Below are 22,355 nucleotides of genomic sequence, written 5' to 3' on the forward strand. Positions count from 1 at the left end.
ATAGGTACCCATGGGATACGCATACGCATACCAGTCCCACCAGTGCAGTGCAGTCAGTGCAGCCAGAGCTCCATTTAGTCCCAATCCATCCCATCCCATCCATTCCACCCATCCATACGTACGCCACAGCACGCCCAAAGCGCCAGGAGGTCAAGTTGGGAAGGGGGGGGGGGGGGGGGAAAGGACAGAAACACGCAAATCGCAGTGGCCAACCCCCTTTCATCCCGTTCAAAAAGTCTTTGTTTCCCCCGTTTCGCCCATTCCATGCCATCCCATCCCGCATGTCGTGTCGACCGATGATGAGAAAACAAAAAAAAAAAAAAAAGAAAAGGAAAAATTTTGGGGATTTTGTGTGCGACTTGTGCTGCTGCAGCTGCTAGTGATGCTGATGCAGCATGTCGCGCGCGGACCACACTGATGGAGCGGACTGGGACGGGCCGGACCGGGCCGTGTTGTGTCATGGTGGGCGGACGGCCCAATCAATCAAGTCAGAGTAAAGTAAAAACAGAGAAAAAGAAAAAGAGGAAAAAGAAAAAGAGGAAAAGAAGAAGAGAAGACGGGGGGACGGCCCCGCGCCTCGACCGACGGGCAAGGTGTGAGGAGGCGCTCTATCAGGGTGTGAGTTGTGAAATCTCTTTTTGGGGGTGGTGCCAACACGGGGCATCCGTCTAGTTTTTGGGAGGAGGGGATTTTCGGTTGCGGTCGTCGCTCGTGACTCGTGGGGCGTCATCGTTCGTAGGAGGAAGCGGCGTCGTAAACACATGTGGGCGAGGGTTGGCGACCGTTTACACGCCCTCGACTTCGTCCGCGTACTCCAGGTCGTCGTCGCCCGAGACTGTTGGCGTGTGGCGTTAGCAGACTGAGATTGTCGATTTTAGTTGACTCCGATCAGACGTCAGAATCGTCGCCGCCCCTGTCACTACTCTTCGAAGTTTTCAGGAGAGAAGAGCATGGCGTCATCTTCCATGTCGTTCCAGTCTCCGTACTCCTCGTACGGGTTGAGCACGGGAGACAGAGCTAGAGAAGGAATGGAACGGCTTCTTCTGCGACGGCGGTTGCGATGGCGGGAATACTTACTCGACTCATAGTCGTCGCTCTCTGGCCACGACTTGAAGTACTGGTCGCTGATCTCGCAGAAGCGCAGCAGCTCATCGGTTTCAACGTCATCGCCGTACGTTTCCGGCAAAGCAACGCGGAGCGTCCGCAGGAAACGAGAACAATCCAACATCAGGCCATAAAGACCATCGACGGAAACTCGGGAAACTTCAGCTTCCTTGTGCAGTTGAACGATCCGCTCAAAGCCCGCTCGCGTCACGTTCCGGACGGCCTCGATACGCCTCGGAAGGATGTGTGAGGCGGCTTCTGCTTGATCCTTTGGACCTGGGTGGCAGGGGCCATTTCCAAAAAGTTGGATGCGAAGCGTCTTGAGAACGGTCTGCTGGTGATCGCGGTCTTCGCTCGACAAAAGTAGGGGAGCCCAGACCGGGGCAAGCGCCAAGATTTCGATTTGGTAACATGCTGGCACGTCGCGGCCCCAATCGGACCTCGGGGCAAGGCTCCAGAGGTTGCTCAGTGTCCAGATGTAGGCTTCGGCGACCGAGAGCTTATCCTGGTCGATGGAATTGATCAAAACCTCAAGCGCATGCTTTGCAAAGCCGGCGGTCGGAGCTGCCCAGATGAAATAGGCTACTGCGTGGATGAAGGGCGCCGCAAATGCAGGTGCCATGACCTCGATGCCTTCGAAAAGGGTACGCATGACCCGATTGGTGATTTCCGCGTTGTTCGCACCGAGAATGTTCATGACAATCTCGCCGCACGAATGGCAGGTCGTGACGGACGAATTCTCCAAGAGCTTGTTGAGCACAATGTAACATCGGTCCTTGTTGTCCCAGCGGTAGAACAGGTTCGCCTCTTCTTCGGTGAGAGGAAGCTTCGGAGGCTCCTCGCCGGCAGTAGTATGAAGCTTAAATCTCTGCTCATCACTCGCGCACGTACCGGGTCGGAGGTCAGTTGTGGAGGTCATTTCTGAAATGAACTGGGAGAATACAGCCAGGTCGGGCTTGGCCTTTTTGCTCACGAGTACCCTGCGGATTTCAGAGTAAGGGTGGCCAGAGTCGGGAGGATAGTCAGCATTGGCAATTTCCATGGCCATCTTGAAGAAGCCAAGGTGCATCATCAAGGCCGCCTCGTGCGGACCCAGATGCCAGATGAACTTGAGCAGGCTGAAGTAGGAATCCCAGGTGCGTTGGTAGAGCTCCAGGCCATTGACAGGAATCCAATCAAGATCAAACACCATGATGGAGAGTCTCTTCAAGAAATCCGACAAGACTCCACTATCAGCTGCCTCGTACACCTGCTCCAGATCAGGGTTCTGGACGTCGAGCCCGTATCCCTGAGCGTCGTGATCGCGAACGCTCCTGAGAGTGTCGACCAGAAAATAAGCAATCTTGTTACTAATAAGATTGACTGTGTCGACTGTGTATGAGTAGATGAGCCAGTCAGACAAGGCCTTGCCGTGGTTGGAGGCCCAGTTCAGAATGAACTTCTTGCATGTGCAACACGAGCCTGTAACCCGAGTGAGATCTTCCAGGAACTTGGCGAGCTCATCCATATCGCCAGCGCGTGCCGTCACCTGGTACAGGTGCTCGAGTGCCATTCCGAGCACAGAATTCTCAATTTCATGCTGCTCGGAGCAGATGCCACGATTGAGCGCCTGCAACTGCGAGATCAGTCGCCGCACAAAGAAACAGTGGGCGCGGTCAAACAGGCAGTATTCCCGAATCTGGCGCTGATTTTCCCTCTGGATCTTGTCTTCGAGTTCGGCTGGCAGCTTTGCAATGGGGTTCAAAGAGTGTGGAGCACGGAGGACGTCGGCAACTCCTTGTGCAACCGCCGAGGCTCGCTGGTAAAGCAACATGTAGGCAGATGTATGACGGCCGTGGCCGCCGTAGCACTGCATGTCGATCTTGGTAATGTCTTGCTCCGTGACGGTGTCGTCGTTGAACTTGATCCATCTGCCGGGCATCTCTTCAGTTGGCCGCACGCGACTGTATGACCAATAGTGACCCTGCTCGACTCCGCCAGCGTGGACTAAAATTCCAACCAACTCGAACCAATCGTCTTCGATGTGCGACTCTGGGTCGCTCAAGTATTCGACCTTATAAGGGCTCATGTTGACGCGGATCGGGAAGTGAAAGTAGTCGTTGATCTTGCTCCGGCTCAGGGTGAAGGGATCAAAGTCGAACCGCTTGAGGTGCACAATCAGGTTGTCGGGCACACTCTGAAGACAGGTTCGCTTGACGGCGTTGACCAGACGTCCACCGCACGGCTCGCACTTGTACTTGTTCTCGCCATCCAGGCTCTCTCCCTCGACGTAGGCCCGCAGACTCTCCTCGAGCGTGTCCTTGCCTTTGACTTCGAGCGGGAGGTTGAACAATGTCTCCGTTGTCTCAGACACGTGATGGCAGTCTTTCGACTTGATCTGATTGACAGAACGACCGCCATAAAAGTTTTTGAGGCGCTGCTTGTCCTCGTTCGTAGCGAGTTGACTTTCAAGCTGGTCCATAAGCAGTCGGAAGAACTCCTCAGTGTCCATCTGAATGGTGACGTTGATGGGCTTCTTATCGGTACCCCTGACGCACAAGGCGAACGGCCTAATGTCGACAGATCGGCCATAGCTGCTCTGCATTTTCGCAAACAAGTCTTTCATGGATTTCAGCAAGCCGTCCTCCCCAGAGCCTTCCGACTCGAAGATGAACTTGCGAAATTCAAGGTCCATGAAGAGCTGCGTCATGAGCGAGTTCATGTAGCAGAGAGCTTGGGGGTTGTCGAGGCCAACGTATCCTGTTTCAGAGCGAAGCTCTCTCGTTCCGCTGTTGCCATAAATTTCGTCCGCGGGCTCAGCGCTCATCTTGAGCACACGGCAGTTGAGATCGATTATCTGTCGAAACACGGACGAATCCTCGCATAGTGCAACGACCAGGTCGTAGAGCTCATGCCGCGTCGCAGTATCGAGGACGGGCAAAATGCTAGGGCTGTCCTGTTCAGAATTCGGAGGAAAGAGGAATTTTGAAAAGACCTTGGAAGCCAAATCGTCCAAGCCGAGGGGCTTCTTGAAAGACTTGAGCGACTGCACGGCGGTGCAGAGAAGGCGGACAAATCCCAGAACGACATGGTCCACGTCATTGCGGCCTACAAAAGGCTCGTGGCTGTGGCTAAGCATGAGACCGCTCCATGTGGAAATGTAGCCCTTGAGTACAGCCTCGTCACGCTGGAGCTCGTCGTACCGGCGGAAGGTCTTGGTCGTAATTTCAAAGAATTCCTTGGCATTGTTGCCGTGGGCTGCGGCGTGAGGAAGCAGCTGAGATAAGACGTTCCAGTAAAATGAAGTCACTTCTTCGGTGCTGAACCTCGACTTCTCCGCAATGTGGATGCAGTTGTTCTCGATGGTTTGTGCAATGTCTTGCCGCGCGCCTTCTTGCGGAAAGGAGAGCAAAAGCACTGAATGCATTTTCAGCAAGTCCGAGCGTCCGATGAAGGCGGTCCAAACATCGCGGTTGTGCTGGGCAGACTCGAGGACGGCCCTGAAGCACTGGCAGGTCAAGTGTGAGTTGGCCGGCGTGCGGACGGACGACATCATAAACGACATCAGGCGCTCCACGAGGCGGGCTCCGTCCTGAAAGTAGGAGCCTGAGACGTCGGAGTCGACACGTTCTAAGAATGTCAGCTACATGCAAGACAAAGACGGAGTCAACTCACCTTTCAACAAGTCGTTGAAGGTTTCCAGCGTCATCAAAGCCAGGGACAAGTCGTGCGGCCTCCAGAGACGCCTGTCAATTAGCTCCTCCTGCAGAATGGCAGCGCCAAGCAGCTGGACAGAGTGGCTGATCAACTGAACATTCACAGGTCCCTGGGCCATGTCAACACTTGTCATAAGAGATGTGAATCTGGGAGGCCGGGGTCGTACAGCTTTGAGGTGATTCTGGAAATCTTTCATCAAGGCCAGAATGGACATCCTTGCCTTGAACGTCTTGCCAGGCTGAAACGCCCAGGACGCAATCTCGTCAATGTTTTCGGTGCTTCTACCGCCATAGGTCAAACCGAGTGCCTTTCCATGCGGCGGAAGCATCTTCAGAAATTCAAAAGCCTGACCCAAATTAGCGATGCGCAATGGTTTTTGCTGAAGAAAGACCTACCGCTTGACTGAAAGAATCATCACCGCCGTCCAAAAAGTCGTAAATCGTGTCGTAATTCTTCAAAACCTCCTTCTCCACAGTCGTGATGGAACCGCTGCTGTAAGTTGTCGGCTCTGCTTCGCCCGCCTGCTTGATTAGAATGAGACCCTTGTCCAATCCCATTTCCTCAAGCTTGGAATCGCTAGACTCTCTGTGATTGAGCCGGCGGCCGCCATGAATGATTTGAAATTCGGTGAATCCAGTCCATTCGCTGAGGCGCTCAGAGAGCCACGCAAAAGTCTCGCCATTCCTGACCGTTACAGCCCTGACTCCGGTGCACTCGCCTCCAAATGCCTGGAATTTGATCTGGATGGGCTCTCCTGTCGAACCTTCGCACGAGGAAGGAATAGAGGGCTTCCGCAGGCGTGGGGAGGAGACTTGCAAGTCACCCCGCCTTCTGGCTCCAAGGATCAAAAGAGTCATGAGCAACAGTATCCGCTGGAAGTGACGCTCATCGTCGTCTTCCCTGTCACCCTCGTCCGTCATCGTGACGTCGCTAGACTTGGCTTTGGAATATGCCTCGACGAGCTGGGAGATACATCGCTTGATGAGGGCAGTGTGCGTGTCTTGAACGACGTTGGGATGTTCGGCTATGAAGCTCCTCAAAGTCCGCGTGTCGAGGTAGAGGCATGATATGAAGTCGGCAGTCGTATTCTCAATTGTGCCATTTGGAGCCTTGAGGAGGATGCGCCAAAGAAGTTCAACGCACACAGGCTCGACGACGCCGTCGACCGAAACCTCTCCGCGACAGCTTCGCCGTTGAAAATCAATCCAATTGCGGAGCAGATCGAACAGACCTGGCGTGTAAAACTCTGGCTCCAGTTTTGGTAGCAAGTCATCAGCGCAGCGGGACAGGAAAGAGTTGGGCGTAACCTGCGACTTGATCATCTGCGACAACTGGTGCCAAGCCATGTCGCGGGCGCGCTGGCCAATGGCCTTCTTGCCAACCAAGTGTTCCCATAGTGCTTCTTGCAACTCGGGGGACAGCGAATCTGGATAGACACTGAGGAGGTTCCACAGAAGGGACAGGCGCGATGCCAGAGCTTGGATCGAATATTCGGATGGCGCTGATGCCTGGGACTCAACGTACGCGCAGAGCTCGTTTGTCACCTGTTCGGCCAGTCCAAGTTCGTGCAAATAGGCCGCGTCGGCTGGTGTAGTGGAAAGCAGCATGGAGATTATTTGCGCGCTGGCAGCCGCGTTGGAGGTCCTATCCCGAATGGATTCTGCGCATGCCGTATAGATTCTATGTCTATCGTCTGCAGCAATCATGTCTGGCTTAGTCATGGTTGAAAACTCATGGAGAGCCGCTCGATACAGCGCATCAGTCGTGGGGGTCGAAGACGCATTGGGAAAGCTTTCTTGGGCAATGGAGATCAGGAGATCAAGAGTCTGTTGGCGCAATTCTTCGCCTCCAATGAACCACGCGGATTGGGGGGTTGCCGATTTGGTGGTGACACAGTTGCACGCCTTGCGGAACAGTTCCAAGAAAGAGCCGGTAAAGTTCGCGACGGGCAGAGTGCGGAGCTTGGTACAAACGTAGACCACTTCTTCAAGATCCATCAAAGTGACCAAGTATGTGAGCACTTCGATCAGAGCCTCGACCATTCGCGGGTCCTGGTTTTCCATGACGGCATTCCAGAGAGCATCAGTCTGATCGTGGCCATATTCGTGGTTGACAGCGAGGAAACCAATGATGTTGCCACATCGGGATACCAATTGTGGATGGGAGTCGATGCCAATGATGTAGCTCATCACATCACTCTCCAACAAGAATTCGCAAAAGAGGTTGAGCAACCGAAGTCCCTCGCCCTCCTTGGCGGTGTTGCTCCATAGCGCGACATATCGCTGGCTCATGGTCTCGACAGCCCAGATGCGGTGGTTCATGTGACTCTTCAAAATGTACTTTTGCAACGTCTTGAAATACCAACAGTCAGAGACCACCGATGGCTTTGAAGCAACGGGCTGTTTGGACAAGTCCGAACCGAGTAATTCGACCGCATTCAGCCGAGCTGCTTCGGGATCCATTTCTGCATGTCTGTAGAGGACCTCGCGGGCGGTGGTGACGAGATCGCTGCAGAGCTCGACTGGAGCTTTGAGAGACACACCGACTTCAGCGTCCAGGTCCCGGAATAAATGGAACAACGAGGCTGCTATCCAGCGAGGGTCCAATCGCACAACTTGCCACGGCACGTGGCGAGACGAACAAAGCAGGAAATTGATGAGTCGCAAGCCTTCACTTGCGGCAGCGCGCAAGTAGTTGTTCGACATTCCAATCGCGACCAGGCCTGCGAGATTTTCAAGCTTTTCGATTTCCTTGATGAAGGCTTTGAACACCGCCCCAACCATCCGTGCGACATCTCCGTCCAAAAGGTTCTTGACCAGTGCCCAGAACGGGACATCTTCCGAGTATCTGAAAAATGTGGCCAAATTCTTAAGGTGGATCGGCGATACAAGAAGCGTGGTCTTGTCAAAGCTGGAGCCGTTTTCTCTGAGGTATTCCAGCTCGGCAACGATGAGTTGAGCAACACATGTGCTGTAAGCGATCCACAGGTCCATGAGAGCAATGTCTTCCATGTTGTCCTCAATATCCAGGTTGAATGAGTCGGTGTATGGGATCTGCCGATTAAGAATGCATTTGAACATTTTACCAATGTATTCCCAAGAGTTCGCCTCTTCGAGGTACGCAGTCTGGCCGCTCACCACGTCGCGTTTGACCTTTGTGGCCACTTGGCGAAGCCACTGGCTGATGAGCGACAACTCACCGTCGTTGGTCGAGGTTTGTACTGTTGCAGAGTCAGCATGAGCCGGCGCAGTGTTGCGGAATGTCTTACGGGGCTTGGACAGGGTCTTCAAAATGGTCCCCAGGGCAGCCTCACGACCATGCTCGCGCACCCAAGGGAAACTGTCAAAGATGTTTTCCAGCGCTCCTTGGTCATCATCGTCATCGGGTATCTCGACAATATTATCTCGGTAGCTCTCCATTTCTTCGTCGTCAATATCTACCTCGACGACCGGGGGAGAGGCTGCGGTAGAGGTGGAAGAGTCACCATGTGCGGCGGAGGTGGAGGGAGAGTCGGGCCTCGTCTTGGGTGAGGGTTGAAGGGGCGATGAGTGCAGGGTGCCGCTCGAATCGGTGTCGTCGTGGTCGGCGTCCATAGCCTCGTCGTCGGAGGCAGAGGCGGCGGCGGATTGAGAGGAAGGCGCGCAATCGGTGGGAGGAACAGATTGCTGCGGGGTGCGGACGTTGATTGTCATGCGGCTTGGGGTGTGCGAAGTGTTGGCGCCGTTGGCCGTGGTTTGCTCAACGTCGTCGTCGTCGTCGTCCTTGGGAGTGGTGGGCGCAGCGGCGACTTCTTGAGGCAGCCTTGCGGGCTCGTCCGTGTTGATGCTGGCCGACATTTCGCGGACGGCGCGGTCGCCACTGTCCAGGCGGGGTCGCTTGAATCTACCGGGGGAGGAGTTGGTGTCTTCCATAGAGTCGCGGCGGTCTGATGTGGACTCCAGGGTCGCTGGCGGAGGGGTTTGCCTTAGGCTGGGAGAATCCATAACATGGTGGGTCTGCGGCGGTGAGGATTGTTAGCAGTGAGAGCAAGACGGACGAGAGGGCTCGCGACAGTGCGTCGGGGCTGCAAACGCGGAAGGGAACAAAAGGTCGAGAGGCGGGCGTACGTGAAGCTCTGCAAGCTGCTTGTGACCGGGGTGCGCACGGTTGCCTGCAATTGGATCTGAGATGGGAGGAAGAGGAGGAAGAAGAGGAGGTGGCGAGAAAGGAGGTTGGATTGAAGAGGAGGTGTAGAGAGATGTTGTTTGGCGCTTCACTTCAGTTGCGATGCGTGTGGTGGAGAGTAGAGCCGTGCTGGGACGCGTCTACGGGCAGGCAAGTCAGTAGTAGAGTCGGCGGGGTGGAAATCAGGCAGTGCGCTGTGGCTGACTGGCTGCTGCTAGGGCTTTCCGGCCTAGCGCGCACCGAACGGAACCTAACCACCACTACGACGACGTCACAATCTCTGAACATCAACACCATGAAAGTCGACTCTCCCTACACCGCTTCGAAATGGTTGCTACTCCGCTCTCCTCGAACCATGACCCTGTAACTCACCTCCATTACAGGCCGACTGTTCCCCCAGCCGAGCATGATATCATCCTCGACATGCTGCTCAGGTAAGTCTGCACCCTCTCATTGGTCCTTCATATTGCCATTGTATCACGGCCCCTGTTTTGAAGCACAATAGAAACACCCCGGCAGAGCCCTAGTCTATCCCGTCTCCAACTTCCCAGCAAACGCATCCTTCTGACTGCACAGTCTGCTGTCGCCAATTGCTCAACACCGCGCCCTTCACATCACACCCTCAAAAGGCAAACGCGACAAGAAGCGCAAGCGGCGTCAAGGCCAGCCTGATCCGCCGCAGCCACCGCCAGCGCCCGCCATTGCCAATCACATCACCGTAGGCCTCAACAGCACAACGCGCCATCTGGAGCGACTGGTGGCAAACAAGGCTACGCCTAGCCACCAAGACAGCGTTCCCGCCATGCCGCTCATCCTTACTACTCAAAGCCCCTCGTCGCCTGTAGTTTCGCATCTCCCCCTCCTCTCTTCAACTGCTTCATGCTGTCTTCCACCATCCCAAGCCACGCGCATCGTCCCGCTCAGTCCCAGCGTCGAAACCAAACTGGCCGCCGCCTTGGGCTTGCCGCGCGTCGGCGTGATTGGTATCAAGGCGGGAGCACCAGGCACTGCGCCCCTCATCGAGTACGCCCAGAGCAACTTGCAAGCCGTCGACGTCCCTTGGGTGCGAGAGGCAAGCGCCGCAGTGTACAAGCCCGTCAATGTCCTGGCCGAAGTCAAGGGCAAAGGGACCAAATCAGCCTAGCCGGTGCGCTAACCTTCCTCTCGCCAGACCGTTGAAAATCAACAAAAAACGGTCGTAGCAACTCCAACATCAACATCGTCACATGTACGATGTTCGGGCATGACTCTTATCCAATCCGCGCGCAAGCCCCCGAAATAGCGCGGCGCGTAACACGACGCTGCCACAGCGCCAACCCGACCCGACAGCCCCGGACGGCCCGCCGCCCGCTGCCGGGAGGGGCGGGGCGGAGCCTGGGAGCAGCGAACCATTCAATGACTAAGGTGTACCAGGAACCGCGTACAACGGCCGCGCGTGAGGTAGGGGAGGGCGTGCTAGGCTAAGGTTTCACATGGCTGACCTCGCCCCGCGTTGAGAAAGAAAGGTGGGAGGAGACATGGAACAAGTTTGATGGCTGCGGATCAGGTTTGCTCGATGGCTTGCTGCTGCCTCTGTTAGTTTGTTGACATGAAGGTCTACAAACAGGTGGCGACAAAGAAGAACAAAGGAAAGAAAGCCCATCGTCCAAAGCCATTTCGGGGATACCGCTGCGAATTTGGACTTCTGCTACAACTACATGCATGCAAAGGCCCACCTGTGGAAGCAACACCTACCAGACATGTCCAACATCGCCGTCGAACATCACCATATCCCCTCTTTCTTCTGTGCCGACAAGATGCTTGACTTCCATCACGTTGATTCTAGCTTGTTTTCCCGCTGTCAAGTTACAAACTTTGACCCATCCTTCTGTCAACTCCTTGACCTGCGTCAACCAACGACGATGCCTACCCTGACATCGGCACCGGCGAGCGGAATAAGGTGGTCACCGTCAGCCCTACGTGCTCGCTCCTGACCTCGACCATAGGCGAAGCAAGCAACGCGTCATCCCGGACCGCGCCGCAGCGGCAGCGGACTACGTCAGACGTCACCAAAAGCAAGGGAAGCAGAGTCAGCTTCAACGCAGTGTATGACTGCCAGTCGTCGGATCGGCACACGGCGGGCAGCAGAACAGCAAGACGAAAAAGGAATGTCCTGATTCCTGCCGTAGTTTACAAGACACTTGCCAATCCGTGTGCACCGCAGCTTGATCTTGACCTACCCACCCACCATCATGCCATGAAGAAACGACCCAACGCATCGACCCCAGAAAGAGCACAGCGCCAGAAAACGCGTCGCCGCTTTATCCCTCCTCTCCTCTCCAACCCTACTCGCCTAGTACTCTAGTAGACCAGCCGGCCGACCAGCCAGCCAGCCAGACTTGCCCCTTTCAGTCAACGCCTCGATTGCCCTGTTTGCCCGTGGTACACCATCCACCGCCGCTACCACACCACACCACACCACACCATCCATCCAACCAGCACCCCGTCCCAATCTCAATCGGTCGGGAGCGGCGCCGACGCAAATTCTCTTGCTCTGCACTCTGCGCCTCCCACTTGGCCATTTGTCCGTCGGTCTAGACCATCGTCGTCGCAGGTGCTCTTACTCTTACTCCTAGTCTACGCGCATTCATTCCCTCATGCGGGAGAGGAGAGGGGGGGAATGCATCGGTGGGTGACAACGCTGCCACGCCGCGGCCATGCTCTGGAGTAAGAGTAGGAGAGGGAGAGGAGTAGGGGTAGGGGTAGAGTACCGCTTCCTCTTTTCCGACTTCTGCTTCTCTCGTGGCGGCGTTTTGTCGACGAACGCCGTCGCCACGCTGCGCCGTGACGCGATCTTGGTCTTGTTCTTGATCTTGAAGAGATGAGACAAGACAACACGCGCGCCGTTCGTCCATCCACTGCACCTCGTAGCCGCCCTGTCTATTCCAAGCTTCCACAACAGACACACGCAGAAACGCGCCGTCACAAGATGGCAGCTCCCGTCTTCTCGCACCTACTGTACAATACCTACTCCTTCTCCTTCTCCTGCGTACTCCTGCTGTACGCGAGAGGAAGAGAGAGGGTCCGCCTGCCCGCCCCCTCCGCCCCTCCCGTCGCTCCCGCAAGTCGAACCGACGTTGCGCCCTCTTCAAGCCTAGGAGTGGGAGTGCACCGCCCCTCCCGCCGCTTGCGTGTGAGTCGCATCGAGGGGAGGCCGCGGAACGCTGCGCCGCTGATGGCGTGGCGTGGCGTGGCGTGGCGTGGCGTGGCGTGGCGGGGTGGTGTGGTTTGGGTGGAGGCAAGGCAGTGGCTTGATGGGCTGGGCAGGAGAGGAGGGAGGGAAGATGAGTTTGCAGTGGTTCAGCTGGGGTGTGGAGGAGGGAGGGGAGAGGTGGAGGGAGCATGTGGATGTAGGAAGAGCTTTTGCTGTGTGTACCTGTCCGGTTTTTGGTGTTTGCTCGTTCTGGACGTCGTCGTGGTGGGTAGGTAGTACACGCGTACGTAGTGCGGAATGCCAGGGACCATCCATTTACGATGACGTACCGGTATGTAGGGGCACCTAACTGTATAGGAGTACTGTACTCCACATGCAAGACGGAGCATCTTTTTCGCAGCCTCGCTCACCGGCCGTCACTACATTCAAGAACCAGGAAATGACTGGCTTGTCGATTTGTCTGGTCTGTCTAGCAGAAACACTTCGACAACAGGAGAGAGGTGTTAGGAGAGATACGACGTCCAACGATGTGTGTGATGCGAGACCCTCCGTCAATCCGTCTTGACAGTACCTACCGCCGCCCTCAAGAGAATGACGAGGCCCCACGTGGTCGAACAAGCGACGCGAGTAAAGTCCCCAGACCAGACAATCTCAGACAAACAGACAGACAGGCGAAGAGTTTAGCGGCCCCAGGTGTCGTGCGTCGGTTCCTCTCCTCTTTTCTCCTCTTCTTTAGTCTCCTCTAGAAAGAAAGCAAAAGAACAAAGGCACAGCACAGGGGCACAATACTCACCAAGTACCCGACTATGCAGGCTCCCACACACCAAAAACCCCCAACCCAACCACGGAAACTCGACACGAAATCCAACACAACGCCCCGCTGCAGCGCAGTCAGTCAGTCAGTACCTTACCTGGGCCAGCGCCTGCTGCCCCAGTGCCCCACGCCCGTCTGTCTGCGGACGGGTCAATACACCACACAGCATAGTACAGACATGCAACTGTCAGCAGCACATCAAGCGTCCCCACCACACCACACACTTCAGAGTAGGGCCCAACAATCTCAAATTTCAACTCTCAAGTCCACATTTCCAATTTCCAATTCCTTCATTCCATTCTGTCAACAACACAAAAGCAAAAGCAAGCAAGCCAGCCAGCCAGGGTGGGGAACCAGAACTAGGACTAAAAAGGACTAGAAGTAGAAAATTGGGCAGCCAGCGCTAGGTTGGTGTGGTTGGACGGGTGGTGGGAGGAGATGGAGAGGAAGGGGAAGACAGGAAGAGCGCGGGAAGCGGGAGCGAAACGCCGCCGCTAGGCTGGAGTGCGCAGCGCGTCGCGTCGCTTCGGCGCCGGCGGCGGGGGAAGTGTGTGGGTTGGTTGGTGGGTGGTGGCGTGGCGTAGCGTCATGTGTCTATCCCTGGCTAGGAGTAGGGGTACCTCAGGAGTAGAGCAGACAGACAGAACCACAACGACCGCACACGCTCGCAGAGCATTGTGAGAGATGGAATAGGAGGGGATAGGATAGAATAGGATACATATGTAAGAAGTATGTTCGACGAAGGAAGTGGGTTAACCAGGGGAAAAGGGAACGAGAAAGGAAAGACGGCACAGGCGCTCCAGAGCGCGGTGCGTGTGGGTTGGGTGGTGAAGGTGAAGGGGAAGATAACAGCATTTGAAAAGTCCAGGTATCGCAGTGTGAAAACAAATAGGGTAGTCCGTCCGTCCAGCCATCCATCCATCCAATCCAAAGGTCCAAAAGGTGTTTATTTCCAACGCCGTGCATGTTTGCGTGATTTTTTTGCTTCCTTTTCCTCCCCAGCTCTTCCCGCGTTCGCTCGATTTGCTGCCCGTCTTCTAAGGAGGACAGCTGCTCGCGTACAATCGTCCGAGACAAGATCGGTGGTCCAACGCCGCCACCAGGAACGCAGCACTACGCCCAAGCAAGCAAGCAGGCAGGCACGCAGGGGGTCTCCCACGCAGCCAGGGCGGGCGTTGCTCGCCCACCGCGCTACGCAGCCCTCTAGCCGCATACGGCTCGTCCGCAGCGCGACCCAGGGCGTTTGGAGGCCGACACAGCGCGGCGGGAGAAAGTCGACGCGAACAAATGTAGCAGTGACATATTCTAGACCGGGACGACGCCCACGCCGTGCGGACCAGCTTTCTCCGCCTGCAACACTGCCGCCTCGAGCGCAATGATGTCGCGCTTGCAGGCCTCCCACCACGCCTCGAAGCGCTCGACGACAGCGGGCGAGGTTTGGTCCGACGAGCAGCGCTGCTTGCACTCGCTCCACTCGACGTCGACGCGGCGGGACGAGTGACGGAGGCGGACCAGGCTGACGCTGCGGAGCTCGAGGAGCTCGGCGGCGTAGTACTTTTCGTGCGGGTGGCAGGGCGGCGCGACGGGGTACGAGGGGTGCAAGCCGAGCGGGGGAGACGAGGGCGTTGGGAAAGACTGCGGCGAGGCGATGGGCGAGCACGGCGTGTCGTCGACAAAGCTGGTGCCGAGCAGCGAGCTGGTACGGAGGCGGCCTGTGGCGGCGGGAAGGGCGCTCTCGGGCAGCTTGGTCGCAAAGGGGATGGCGATCGGGTGCATTTGCGTCGGCAGCGTCAGAGGCGTGTTGATGCCCGAGTCGGAAGGGCTGCTGCTCGCGTCTGTGTCGGTGTGGCGCTGGCGATCTGGCGACAGTCCTGGCGTTGACAGGGTAGAGGCGACCGAGTCGTGACGAGCGCGAGCGGCACGCTTCCTTTCGGCGTGGTCCTCTGCTTCGTTGATGACTTGAGCTATTTGCTCAATTGATGGGGCCTGGGAGCGTTCGTCCAGTTCTGACAGCTTGTCGAGCAACGTCGTCCGAATCTCCTCTATCCGATCTAGGCCAGTCAGAACGGCGGCACCAGCATGTTGGACGCTGGCAAGTGGAGTCTTCAATTGGTGGGGAAGCTGCTCCCAGAGATCCTGCGGCATCATCCATTGCTGAAGGTGCGTTGGGTTGTAGCTAAAGGCGTCGACATCTTTGGGACAGTGAGTTCGAGGAGCAGAGACGCCGGGTCCGCTGCTGACGTGGGTTTTTTTGAACGAAGGACGGCGCAATTGGTGACGGGGCGGTGAGCCACCGGTTGCGGAGAAGTAGAGTGACTTTGCCGGGGCGGAAATGGCCATGTTGAATGCGAACTGCAGGTTTTTGAATACAAAGAAGACGAATTGATTTTAATGTTTAGGTCAATCAAGTGTTGTCATTGACCCACGCGCAGTTGAGACCAGGCAGGAACAATGGACTGTCGGTTTGAAAGGCGAACGAAGACTTGAAAATCGTGGGATGGATGGGAGGATAAATAAAGGTTTGGTCAAGGTTGTAGGGTAGCAGCGGTCGAGTCCCTGCGGTGGGGAAGAAGGACCGTGAGTTGCGGGGCAGGGTCGGGCATACAAATATGTGCCTAGCACCGTACAGGGCATCTGATCAGAGGGTCGAAATTCAAAGAATAAACATGATGGAGCGGCGTCACAGTGGCATCCATACATCATCGATGGAAACGGCTTGGAGGCCAGAATGCTGGCGGGCGGACGCAAGGTCTGGCAGAGGACCGGATGCGGCTAGGCAGGGCAACGTGTGACGGCAGAGTCGAGAAAGCTCGAGAAGGGCATATGGGGCTTCCGGGCCGACGGCCTGAACGGTTCCCCAGCCATCTGGCATTCTTTGCGTGTGATGATGCAGGGGCCGAGCAGCAGTTGTTGGGTGACGGGTGCACGTTGCAGCGTCGTACTCGATGAGGCTGACCTGGCTCGGAATTTGTCGGATCGGCTGCTTGCTTGGCCGAGTCGTGATGGTGGAGTCGAAGCGAAGGGCGGCGAAAAAAAAAAAAAAAAATGATGAGTGCACGACTGGAGTTGCCAGGTCAGATCCAAGACGGGGAGGAATCAGGAAACATGAAAGAAGAGAGACGACTCGAAGTGAAAAGAAGCGAACAAGAGACAAGGATGGACGCAACGGGAGCTTCTGCAGCCAACCCTGTCGCCCGACAAGGCGCATTCTTGGTGACGATGCACGCATGCCACAGACGGCCAACAGCCAAATAGCTGCAGTGGACGGGAGCAGATTGTTCTCGAAAACCGCGCAAACAGTGTCAACCTCTCACTGTTGTGCCGTCATCCATTGACTTCTCCTAGCCCCTTGCGGTCCTGTCTCCATTTGTCCACCATGCCGGATCCTACCTGTCACAACCCTTCTTTGACCCGGTGGCGGCTGTGGCTCGACGAGCTTGGAAATGGCATTCTGGTCTTCAAGCATTCAACCTGCAAACAAACAAGAAAATTGTCAAAATCAGCATCCGCTCCTCAAGCAATCCCATGTTGCGTCACCACGTGCACAGCAGGCAAACACCTGGCGACACACTCACCTTTCGATCAGGTGAAGGCCAGACGCAGTCTCGACCACTCCGCTAATCTCGCCGGGTTGCAGCGCAAATGCCGCGTCCTCGAATTCGCGCTGCATGTCACCCTTCTTAAAGAAGCCCCTGTCCATAGCAGTCAGCGCAACTGCAAATTTCCAGCCAACGTCTCAACTCACAAGTCGCCTCCCTTGCGCGCGCTGCTGCAATCAGACTCGGTGGCGGCCAGCTCTGCCAAGGAGGTTTCGCCAGCCTTTATCTTGCGCTCGTGTTCCTGGATTATCTCCATGGCCTCGTCCTTGGTGCGGGTAATCTTGGCCTCGCGCCAGCTCGAAGGTCGCCGGCTGCCCTCGTGCTTGACCAGCAGGTGAGCGGCGCGAATCGCGTCGCCTCCGCCGCCCTGCGCAGTGCTCTCGGCCTTGGAACTGTGGTATGACGCCATGAAGACCTTGAGCTTCTCCGGATCGGTGCCCTCAGGCGAGTCCCATCGCGACTCCATGGAGCTGGTGTTGAAGTAGTAGGGCAGGCCCTTGGACTTGGAAGTGCGGACCTCCCATCCCGGCGGCAAACCAGTCTCGGCCTGCGGGGGAGTCAGCACAGGCTGGAATGAGAATCATTAGGGAACAAAGTCGCGCACCATGGTAATTGAGGTAGCGTGTAGAATTGAAGCTTGGTGGAGGGTTGGTTGAAGCCGACGCGGTGGTCGTTGGAAGTGGGTGAAATGAATGCGGTGGGTGGAGTAGTGACGGCTTGTTTACCCCACCAACTGAACTGGTCTGCGCGGGTCGCCAAGCCAAAAGACAAGGCCGGCCGGCGCCCGCCTGCCCTGCTCACTTTGTCCGTGCCGCGTCGATCACACGTCGTCAACCAACTCAGTCTTCACCTCTGCCGTCTGCACATCATAACTGAGCCTCTGCCGCTTTTATCAGATCTATTGGTTCGGTTTGAGCCCGACTCGTGGACCATCTAATCTCGTGCTGCTTTCCGTCGGCAGCGCCCGAGTCTATTTTCTGGACAATTTGTGGCTTCTCTCACATGGTGGCAGGCCGACTCAGCATCAGCCCAATGTCTCAATCATGACGAGGCCTACGTGAGCTGATTCTTCTCAAAATATTGTCATGCCAACGCCTTACGAGGCTTGGTGTCAATGTCGCCGCAAGAAGAGGCCGAAACTCTCTGTTTATTTGTCCACTGCGTGAATGCTCCTTGATACCATGACTTGTATGAGCTCACACTTGTTGCAGATGCCTCGCTGAAACAAGTGAATGCTCACCCTTCTCATTCTTTGTGTGCCACGAGTTTTTGTTTCCAGCCTCGTTCCAGTGACGACACCAGATTCCAGTCGTGGTCGGGCAGCTCCACGACGGCAACATGACGTGGGGCAGCCTCTCTAGCCTGAATGGAGCTGGGACGGCAGAAAAAGAGCCGCCACGGTTGCAAGTTGAGAGGAGCGAATAGACTCCTCGCTGCTCATTTAGCGACCGACCCCTGGATCGGGTTAGCTTCCATCGCCGCCCATTGGTCTGCTTGCCGTTTCGCTACTGTAGCCCAAGGGGAACGAAACGTCCATCCACTGCTACTCTGCCTGCGACTGAAGCTGGATATAGCTCGACCTATGCGATCGTCACCCATGTTTCGCCATCGTCGCCCTCTTCTACTAAATGCTCTCGTCGCCAGCGATTGTTGGAGATTTTAAAATGCTTTTTTTGGTTGCGCCAAAGTTGTTCCTGTCTGGGCAGTAGTCCCCAACATCTCAAAGTCCTTAAAGTCACCATGATGGCCTTTTCGTGGAACAGGAAATATTCCTACAGTCCCCTCATTCCTATCGACGAGCCGAAACCTCGACATCCATTTGAGAAGTTTCGGGGCCGCCCCCTTGCTCGACTGCTACGCATACCGGTGGCCTTCATGTTGGTACTGTTGATCTTGTAAGTCCAGCTCCAGCCTCATCTGCACGAGTCCCTCCTGCTGCACCTGATCTGACATGTCTCGGCAGTTTGCTATTTTACTTCCCACGAGAAGTCCATCCATGGCTGGACACGTGGGGACAATGGAGAAGCCCTATCCACGGTGTCCATCCCATACCTTGTCACTCACATAGTGAGTCTGAATACCTTTTTCTGTACTGTCCACGACTCACAAATCCAAGATGACTATTTGAAGTCACCTCCTTTGTATGCTGCCTTGGCCACAGGATGCACAAGCATCGAGGCCGACATTTGGCTGGATGACGGAGAGCTGTATGTCGGCCACAGAAAATGCGAGATTACGTCGAATGATACTCTCTCAAGCATGTACATCGAACCACTAAAACAGATTCTGGAAGCTGCGAATTTCAACGGCGACACAGAAGGGCCACATTCGGGAGTCTTTGCTGCAGCTCCTTGGCAGTCCCTTGTGTTGGTCATTGACTTCAAGACTGGTGGCAAGAAAACATTGCCGCACTTGGAAAAGGCTCTCGAACCGCTCCGCCAGCGAGGCTGGCTGGCACACTGGAACGGCATTCATCGCGTCCCTGGCCCCGTGACTGTCGTTGGTTCAGGAAGCCTGCCTTACTACGTGGTCACTGCAAACACGACGTATCGAGACGTCTTTCTCGATGCCCCGCTGCATGCGCTTGAACACAAAAGCGATGTTGCAAAGACGTCGACGTTCAAGTACAACCCTTCCAACTCGCACTACGCGTCGACGAAGCTGAGCAAGGGCACGGGCATCAAGAGCCTGAAGAATCTAAAGTCGGATGGTCTGGAGAGGATGCGGAGCCAAATCCACGAGGCCAAGATTCGGGGTCTGGTGCCGCGGTATTGGGGCACTCCAAGCAGCCCACGCAACTTGTTGCAGAAGTTCTGGTCGGTGCTGCTCCAGGAGGGCGTCGGAGTTGTAAACGTGGATGATCTGTTACTTATCCGCAGGCTTCGGTGGAAGCTGCAGTGGAAACAGCCTGCTGTAAACGTGCAAAATAGACAATAGATGGAATCCCACACATTGCTGAATGCTTCCTTTGCAGGGGCTGGTTGCTCTGTGCATGTGATGGCTGGGTAGTAAAATGTGGCGTCATCGCACACCTCATGACTGACAACATGACTTCCTCGAGCGTTGGTAGATCACGCTGTCAATAAGACAAAAATCAAGTAGAATGTTGGAGCGAGACGGTCCTGTCAAAGCGCGAACGAACAGCTGTTTGTGGTGGACCCCTTAAGCTCAGTGCCAAGCTTACCGGGGCCCATGATTTCCTGCCGGCGGCTCTCTCCGCTCCGGCGACCACTCACCACAACACCTCTCGCCCCCGGACGACTTCCTTCTGCCGCAACTCCACGCCCGTTTCTCGCCCACCCATCCAAGGACCCTCTGCCCCGTACCTCTCCTCCAAGCCTCAGACTCGCCATGTCTGCGTACGCCAGCCCAGCACCGTCGGACTCGAATAACGAGCCGAAGAAGATAACCTTTCGCTTCTGCGAAGACTGGTGAGCTCACCCCGCGCCTTGACTTGGGTCGACAAAACAGCTCTAACAAGCGCAGCTCCAACTTGCTTTACCCGCGCGAGAACAAGGAAACCAACACGCTCCAGTTCGCCTGCCGCACCTGCTCGTACGAGACCGAAGCTCAGTCGTCATGCATCTACCGCAACGAGCTGAGCAACACGGCCGCAGAGACGGCTGGCGTGACGAGTGACTTGGGCCAGGACCCGACGGTTAGTAGCAGCGCGATGCACCCCAACATCATGCCCACCACCAACACATACCCCAACCACCACATGGACAACGACGACGACGACGACGACATGGATCTGGATTCGCTGGCCGACGTGCCCTCGTTTTGCACCATGTGCGGACAGGAGATTTTCTGCGGCATCTGTGGTCAGGAGACCAAGGACGCGGGCTTGTTCATCGAGGCCGACGACGAGGAGCCCGGCCACCTCCACGCCAGCCGCCCGCCGCGCGAGGTCCACATGCCTGACACCATCATGTCGGACCACCGCTACTTTGACGTTGACGAGGATTACGACGTGGACGACGGCGACGACTTTGACGACGACATTGCCTACCACACCCAGGAGCATCATCACCACCTCCATGCCCAATGATCCGAGTTTTTTGTCTCAAGATTGCTCTCCACTTATACTTGTACTTTGCTTTACAAATCACCTGCACATGCAACAGTCGTTAGTCGCGCCGAGCTTCTCGCTGAGCTTTGCCCGCTAACTTCTTGCTCGTTGTATAGCTGCCTAGGACGAACCAACCCTGTCCCAAGTGCGGCGAGACCGAGGCGGTGTTCTTCCAGTCGCAGCAGCGTACCGCCGAGACTGGCATGGTATGTTCCTCCACACAAATTACGTCATTTCTGCCTAGTTGTACTGACTCGCGGGTCCTTTAGAAACTCTACTACGTGTGCGTCAGCCCCAGCTGCGGCCACGTCTGGCAGTAGACGAATCGTCGACGAGACCCAGTCCGTCCAGGACATCGGGAGGATATCCAAGGAGGTTGCTCGATGCCACGGACCAAACATCAAGTCTGAAAACGAGGGGAATGGAGTCAGCATGGGAAAGGAGTTATGCCATTGGAGGGGGGAAATTTTCATCTTTTTTGGGACAATTTTGCTAAATGTTTTGCCTTCTTGCTCGGCGTTCCGGTGCTGATACAAAAAAGTCCTCTGGCGGGCGGGTTTCTGATACCCTTGTTCCGAGTACCACATGATCTAGACGACAAAGACAATTGCGACTTTTTACTCCTACACTCCGATGCCTGTTTTTCCGTGCTCGTGAAATATGATTTTTGGGTCTATACGTGGGCCGGAGCCATGGAGAGAATCTTGGACCACTGCGTTTTCCTGAGCTCAGCGCCAACAACACCTGCGGACATGATGGCGTTAGCTTCGCTTCAAGAGAGTACACAACCTCTCTCGCCGTCCACGGCTACCTCTCCGCATGGCCTTTGCCGAGAATCAAACACCAGGGTCCGCAACTCACTATTCAGCCGGGTACCAATGGGCTCGCCGTTCTTGTTGATGAGGACGCAGGCATTGTCGTCGAAGCGCACGACGCTGCCGTCGGGGCGCTGCAGCTTCTTGGCCGTCCGCACCACGACGGCGTGCCGTATGTCGCCGCGGCGCACCTTGTTGGCCGCGCTCACAGACACGCTGCCGCCGCCGGACTCGGGCCCGAAGCTGCGCTGCTTTTGCACAACGACGATGATGCGTTCGCCTGGGAGGGTGGATTAGCGCGGGGCTGCTTGGTGGGTAGATTGTTGGAGTTTGTGGAGCCGGGCGGAGCGTTCGAGGTGTGCGCTGTGTTGGCTGGGATGACTGGGAGCTCGAAGTTGTGTTTCAAAGACTTTAAGGCGTGTATGTAGCGGCGTGGTGTTGGGAGCTGGGCGTGGGAGAAGGCATCGGAGGTGCTTGCGGACGAACAGAAAGTCGTCTCGTCGCGACGTACCAATTTTGGCGGGGCGCTCGGCGCGCATGACCTTGATGCACTCGACAATGGCGGCGCCCGAGTTGTCGATGCAATTGATCAGCGACTGCGGTGTGCGCGTTAGCCGTGGGTTCGCTGCGGCAAGTTGGTGGTGTATTCGCCGCAGGTTGGTCGAGTCGAGTTTGACAACCACGACGGCGGCGTCTGGCGTACCTTGAGCTGAATCATGATGACGGACGGATCACGCCCTGGGGACGAGTCTGCAGCGAGTGCAATTGGAGGGCGAGGCGGCGATGTTGGAGCGTGGAAGTTGGGCAAAGGCACTGGCGGCGGAGAAATCCGCGTAGGACAGACTGGATGTTGTAGTTGTTCTGCCTGAGGCCGAACTGGCGGCTTCGGGGGTGGATG

General features: G+C 56.1%; 10 protein-coding genes across 10 annotated transcripts; 4 read left to right on the forward strand and 6 right to left on the reverse strand.

Annotated features, from left to right (window-relative positions):
• Positions 1-309: 309 nt before the first annotated feature.
• BKA78DRAFT_377808 (uncharacterized protein) lies at positions 310-9,150 on the reverse strand. Its single transcript, XM_066892890.1, has 7 exons — positions 8,907-9,150; positions 8,069-8,795; positions 5,196-8,020; positions 4,967-5,146; positions 4,759-4,909; positions 1,078-4,713; positions 310-835 (listed from the first exon to the last, which is right to left on the reverse strand). The coding sequence occupies exons 2-7, from the start codon at positions 8,781-8,783 to the stop codon at positions 786-788; spliced, it is 7,557 nt and encodes a 2,518-aa protein (XP_066746143.1). The 5' UTR covers positions 8,784-8,795; positions 8,907-9,150; the 3' UTR covers positions 310-785.
• A 32-nt stretch (positions 9,151-9,182) lies between these two features.
• BKA78DRAFT_92661 (uncharacterized protein) lies at positions 9,183-10,385 on the forward strand. Its single transcript, XM_066893985.1, has 2 exons — positions 9,183-9,398; positions 9,541-10,385. The coding sequence occupies exons 1-2, from the start codon at positions 9,292-9,294 to the stop codon at positions 10,106-10,108; spliced, it is 675 nt and encodes a 224-aa protein (XP_066746144.1). The 5' UTR covers positions 9,183-9,291; the 3' UTR covers positions 10,109-10,385.
• An 852-nt stretch (positions 10,386-11,237) lies between these two features.
• BKA78DRAFT_92542 (uncharacterized protein) lies at positions 11,238-12,548 on the reverse strand. The gene has a single exon (XM_066893980.1). The coding sequence runs from the start codon at positions 12,345-12,347 to the stop codon at positions 11,538-11,540; it is 810 nt and encodes a 269-aa protein (XP_066746145.1). The 5' UTR covers positions 12,348-12,548; the 3' UTR covers positions 11,238-11,537.
• On the forward strand, positions 12,549-13,471 carry BKA78DRAFT_92543 (uncharacterized protein). Its single transcript, XM_066893981.1, has 2 exons — positions 12,549-12,784; positions 12,970-13,471. Exons 1-2 carry the CDS (start codon positions 12,749-12,751, stop codon positions 13,348-13,350), a joined length of 417 nt encoding a protein of 138 aa, XP_066746146.1. The 5' UTR covers positions 12,549-12,748; the 3' UTR covers positions 13,351-13,471.
• A 208-nt stretch (positions 13,472-13,679) lies between these two features.
• Positions 13,680-15,481, reverse strand: BKA78DRAFT_92554 (uncharacterized protein). Its single transcript, XM_066893983.1, has 2 exons — positions 14,322-15,481; positions 13,680-14,233 (listed from the first exon to the last, which is right to left on the reverse strand). The coding sequence occupies exons 1-2, from the start codon at positions 15,309-15,311 to the stop codon at positions 14,009-14,011; spliced, it is 1,215 nt and encodes a 404-aa protein (XP_066746147.1). The 5' UTR covers positions 15,312-15,481; the 3' UTR covers positions 13,680-14,008.
• On the reverse strand, positions 15,482-16,314 carry BKA78DRAFT_92553 (uncharacterized protein). Its single transcript, XM_066893982.1, has one exon. It carries the CDS (start codon positions 16,198-16,200, stop codon positions 15,652-15,654), a length of 549 nt encoding a protein of 182 aa, XP_066746148.1. The 5' UTR covers positions 16,201-16,314; the 3' UTR covers positions 15,482-15,651.
• BKA78DRAFT_377811 (peptidyl-prolyl cis-trans isomerase ssp-1) lies at positions 16,023-17,177 on the reverse strand (the record flags this gene model as incomplete). The annotated part of the gene is made up of 4 exons (XM_066892891.1): positions 16,023-16,442; positions 16,547-16,663; positions 16,717-17,117; positions 17,163-17,177. 4 exons carry the CDS (start codon positions 17,175-17,177, stop codon positions 16,430-16,432), a joined length of 546 nt encoding a protein of 181 aa, XP_066746149.1. The 3' UTR covers positions 16,023-16,429.
• A 1,133-nt stretch (positions 17,178-18,310) lies between these two features.
• BKA78DRAFT_350658 (uncharacterized protein) lies at positions 18,311-19,507 on the forward strand (the record flags this gene model as incomplete). The annotated part of the gene is made up of 3 exons (XM_066891034.1): positions 18,311-18,465; positions 18,534-18,637; positions 18,687-19,507. 3 exons carry the CDS (start codon positions 18,311-18,313, stop codon positions 19,505-19,507), a joined length of 1,080 nt encoding a protein of 359 aa, XP_066746150.1.
• A 414-nt stretch (positions 19,508-19,921) lies between these two features.
• Positions 19,922-20,962, forward strand: BKA78DRAFT_330257 (DNA-directed RNA polymerase-like protein II subunit rpb9; the record flags this gene model as incomplete). The annotated part of the gene is made up of 4 exons (XM_066889750.1): positions 19,922-20,001; positions 20,057-20,228; positions 20,759-20,848; positions 20,912-20,962. The coding sequence occupies 4 exons, from the start codon at positions 19,922-19,924 to the stop codon at positions 20,960-20,962; spliced, it is 393 nt and encodes a 130-aa protein (XP_066746151.1).
• Positions 20,963-21,315: 353 nt separating this feature from the next.
• BKA78DRAFT_330258 (mitochondrial 54S ribosomal protein uL14m) lies at positions 21,316-22,175 on the reverse strand (the record flags this gene model as incomplete). The annotated part of the gene is made up of 4 exons (XM_066889751.1): positions 21,316-21,386; positions 21,504-21,737; positions 21,969-22,053; positions 22,161-22,175. The coding sequence occupies 4 exons, from the start codon at positions 22,173-22,175 to the stop codon at positions 21,316-21,318; spliced, it is 405 nt and encodes a 134-aa protein (XP_066746152.1).
• Between the last annotated feature and the right edge of the window lie 180 nt (positions 22,176-22,355).

This window comes from Phyllosticta capitalensis (assembly GCF_038381095.1).
Source record: "Phyllosticta capitalensis strain CBS 128856 chromosome Unknown BKA78scaffold_3, whole genome shotgun sequence".
NCBI lineage: Eukaryota > Fungi > Ascomycota > Dothideomycetes > Botryosphaeriales > Phyllostictaceae > Phyllosticta > Phyllosticta capitalensis.

What these genes read in the sequence shown, in the direction of transcription:
- BKA78DRAFT_377808 (XM_066892890.1), bottom strand. Translation starts at nt 8,783, where the DNA reads ATGGATTCTCCCAGCCTAAGGCAAACCCCTCCGCCAGCGACCCTGGAG. An exon ending in ATGATTCTTTCAGTCAAGCG is followed by an intron (nt 5,147 to 5,195) that starts GTAGGTCTTTCT and finishes AATTTGGGTCAG; the next exon opens with GCTTTTGAATTTCTGAAGAT. An exon ending in CTTCAACGACTTGTTGAAAG is followed by an intron (nt 4,714 to 4,758) that starts GTGAGTTGACTC and finishes TGACATTCTTAG; the next exon opens with AACGTGTCGACTCCGACGTC.
- BKA78DRAFT_92661 (XM_066893985.1), top strand. Translation starts at nt 9,292, where the DNA reads ATGGTTGCTACTCCGCTCTCCTCGAACCATGACCCTGTAACTCACCTC. An exon ending in ATCCTCGACATGCTGCTCAG is followed by an intron (nt 9,399 to 9,540) that starts GTAAGTCTGCAC and finishes CTGACTGCACAG; the next exon opens with TCTGCTGTCGCCAATTGCTC.
- BKA78DRAFT_92542 (XM_066893980.1), bottom strand. Translation starts at nt 12,347, where the DNA reads ATGCTCCCTCCACCTCTCCCCTCCCTCCTCCACACCCCAGCTGAACCA.
- BKA78DRAFT_92543 (XM_066893981.1), top strand. Translation starts at nt 12,749, where the DNA reads ATGACGAGGCCCCACGTGGTCGAACAAGCGACGCGA. An exon ending in TGGTCGAACAAGCGACGCGA is followed by an intron (nt 12,785 to 12,969) that starts GTAAAGTCCCCA and finishes CCGACTATGCAG; the next exon opens with GCTCCCACACACCAAAAACC.
- BKA78DRAFT_92554 (XM_066893983.1), bottom strand. Translation starts at nt 15,311, where the DNA reads ATGGCCATTTCCGCCCCGGCAAAGTCACTCTACTTCTCCGCAACCGGT. An exon ending in TCGAGGCGGCAGTGTTGCAG is followed by an intron (nt 14,234 to 14,321) that starts GCGGAGAAAGCT and finishes CTTTCTCCCGCC; the next exon opens with GCGCTGTGTCGGCCTCCAAA.
- BKA78DRAFT_92553 (XM_066893982.1), bottom strand. Translation starts at nt 16,200, where the DNA reads ATGCGTGCATCGTCACCAAGAATGCGCCTTGTCGGGCGACAGGGTTGG.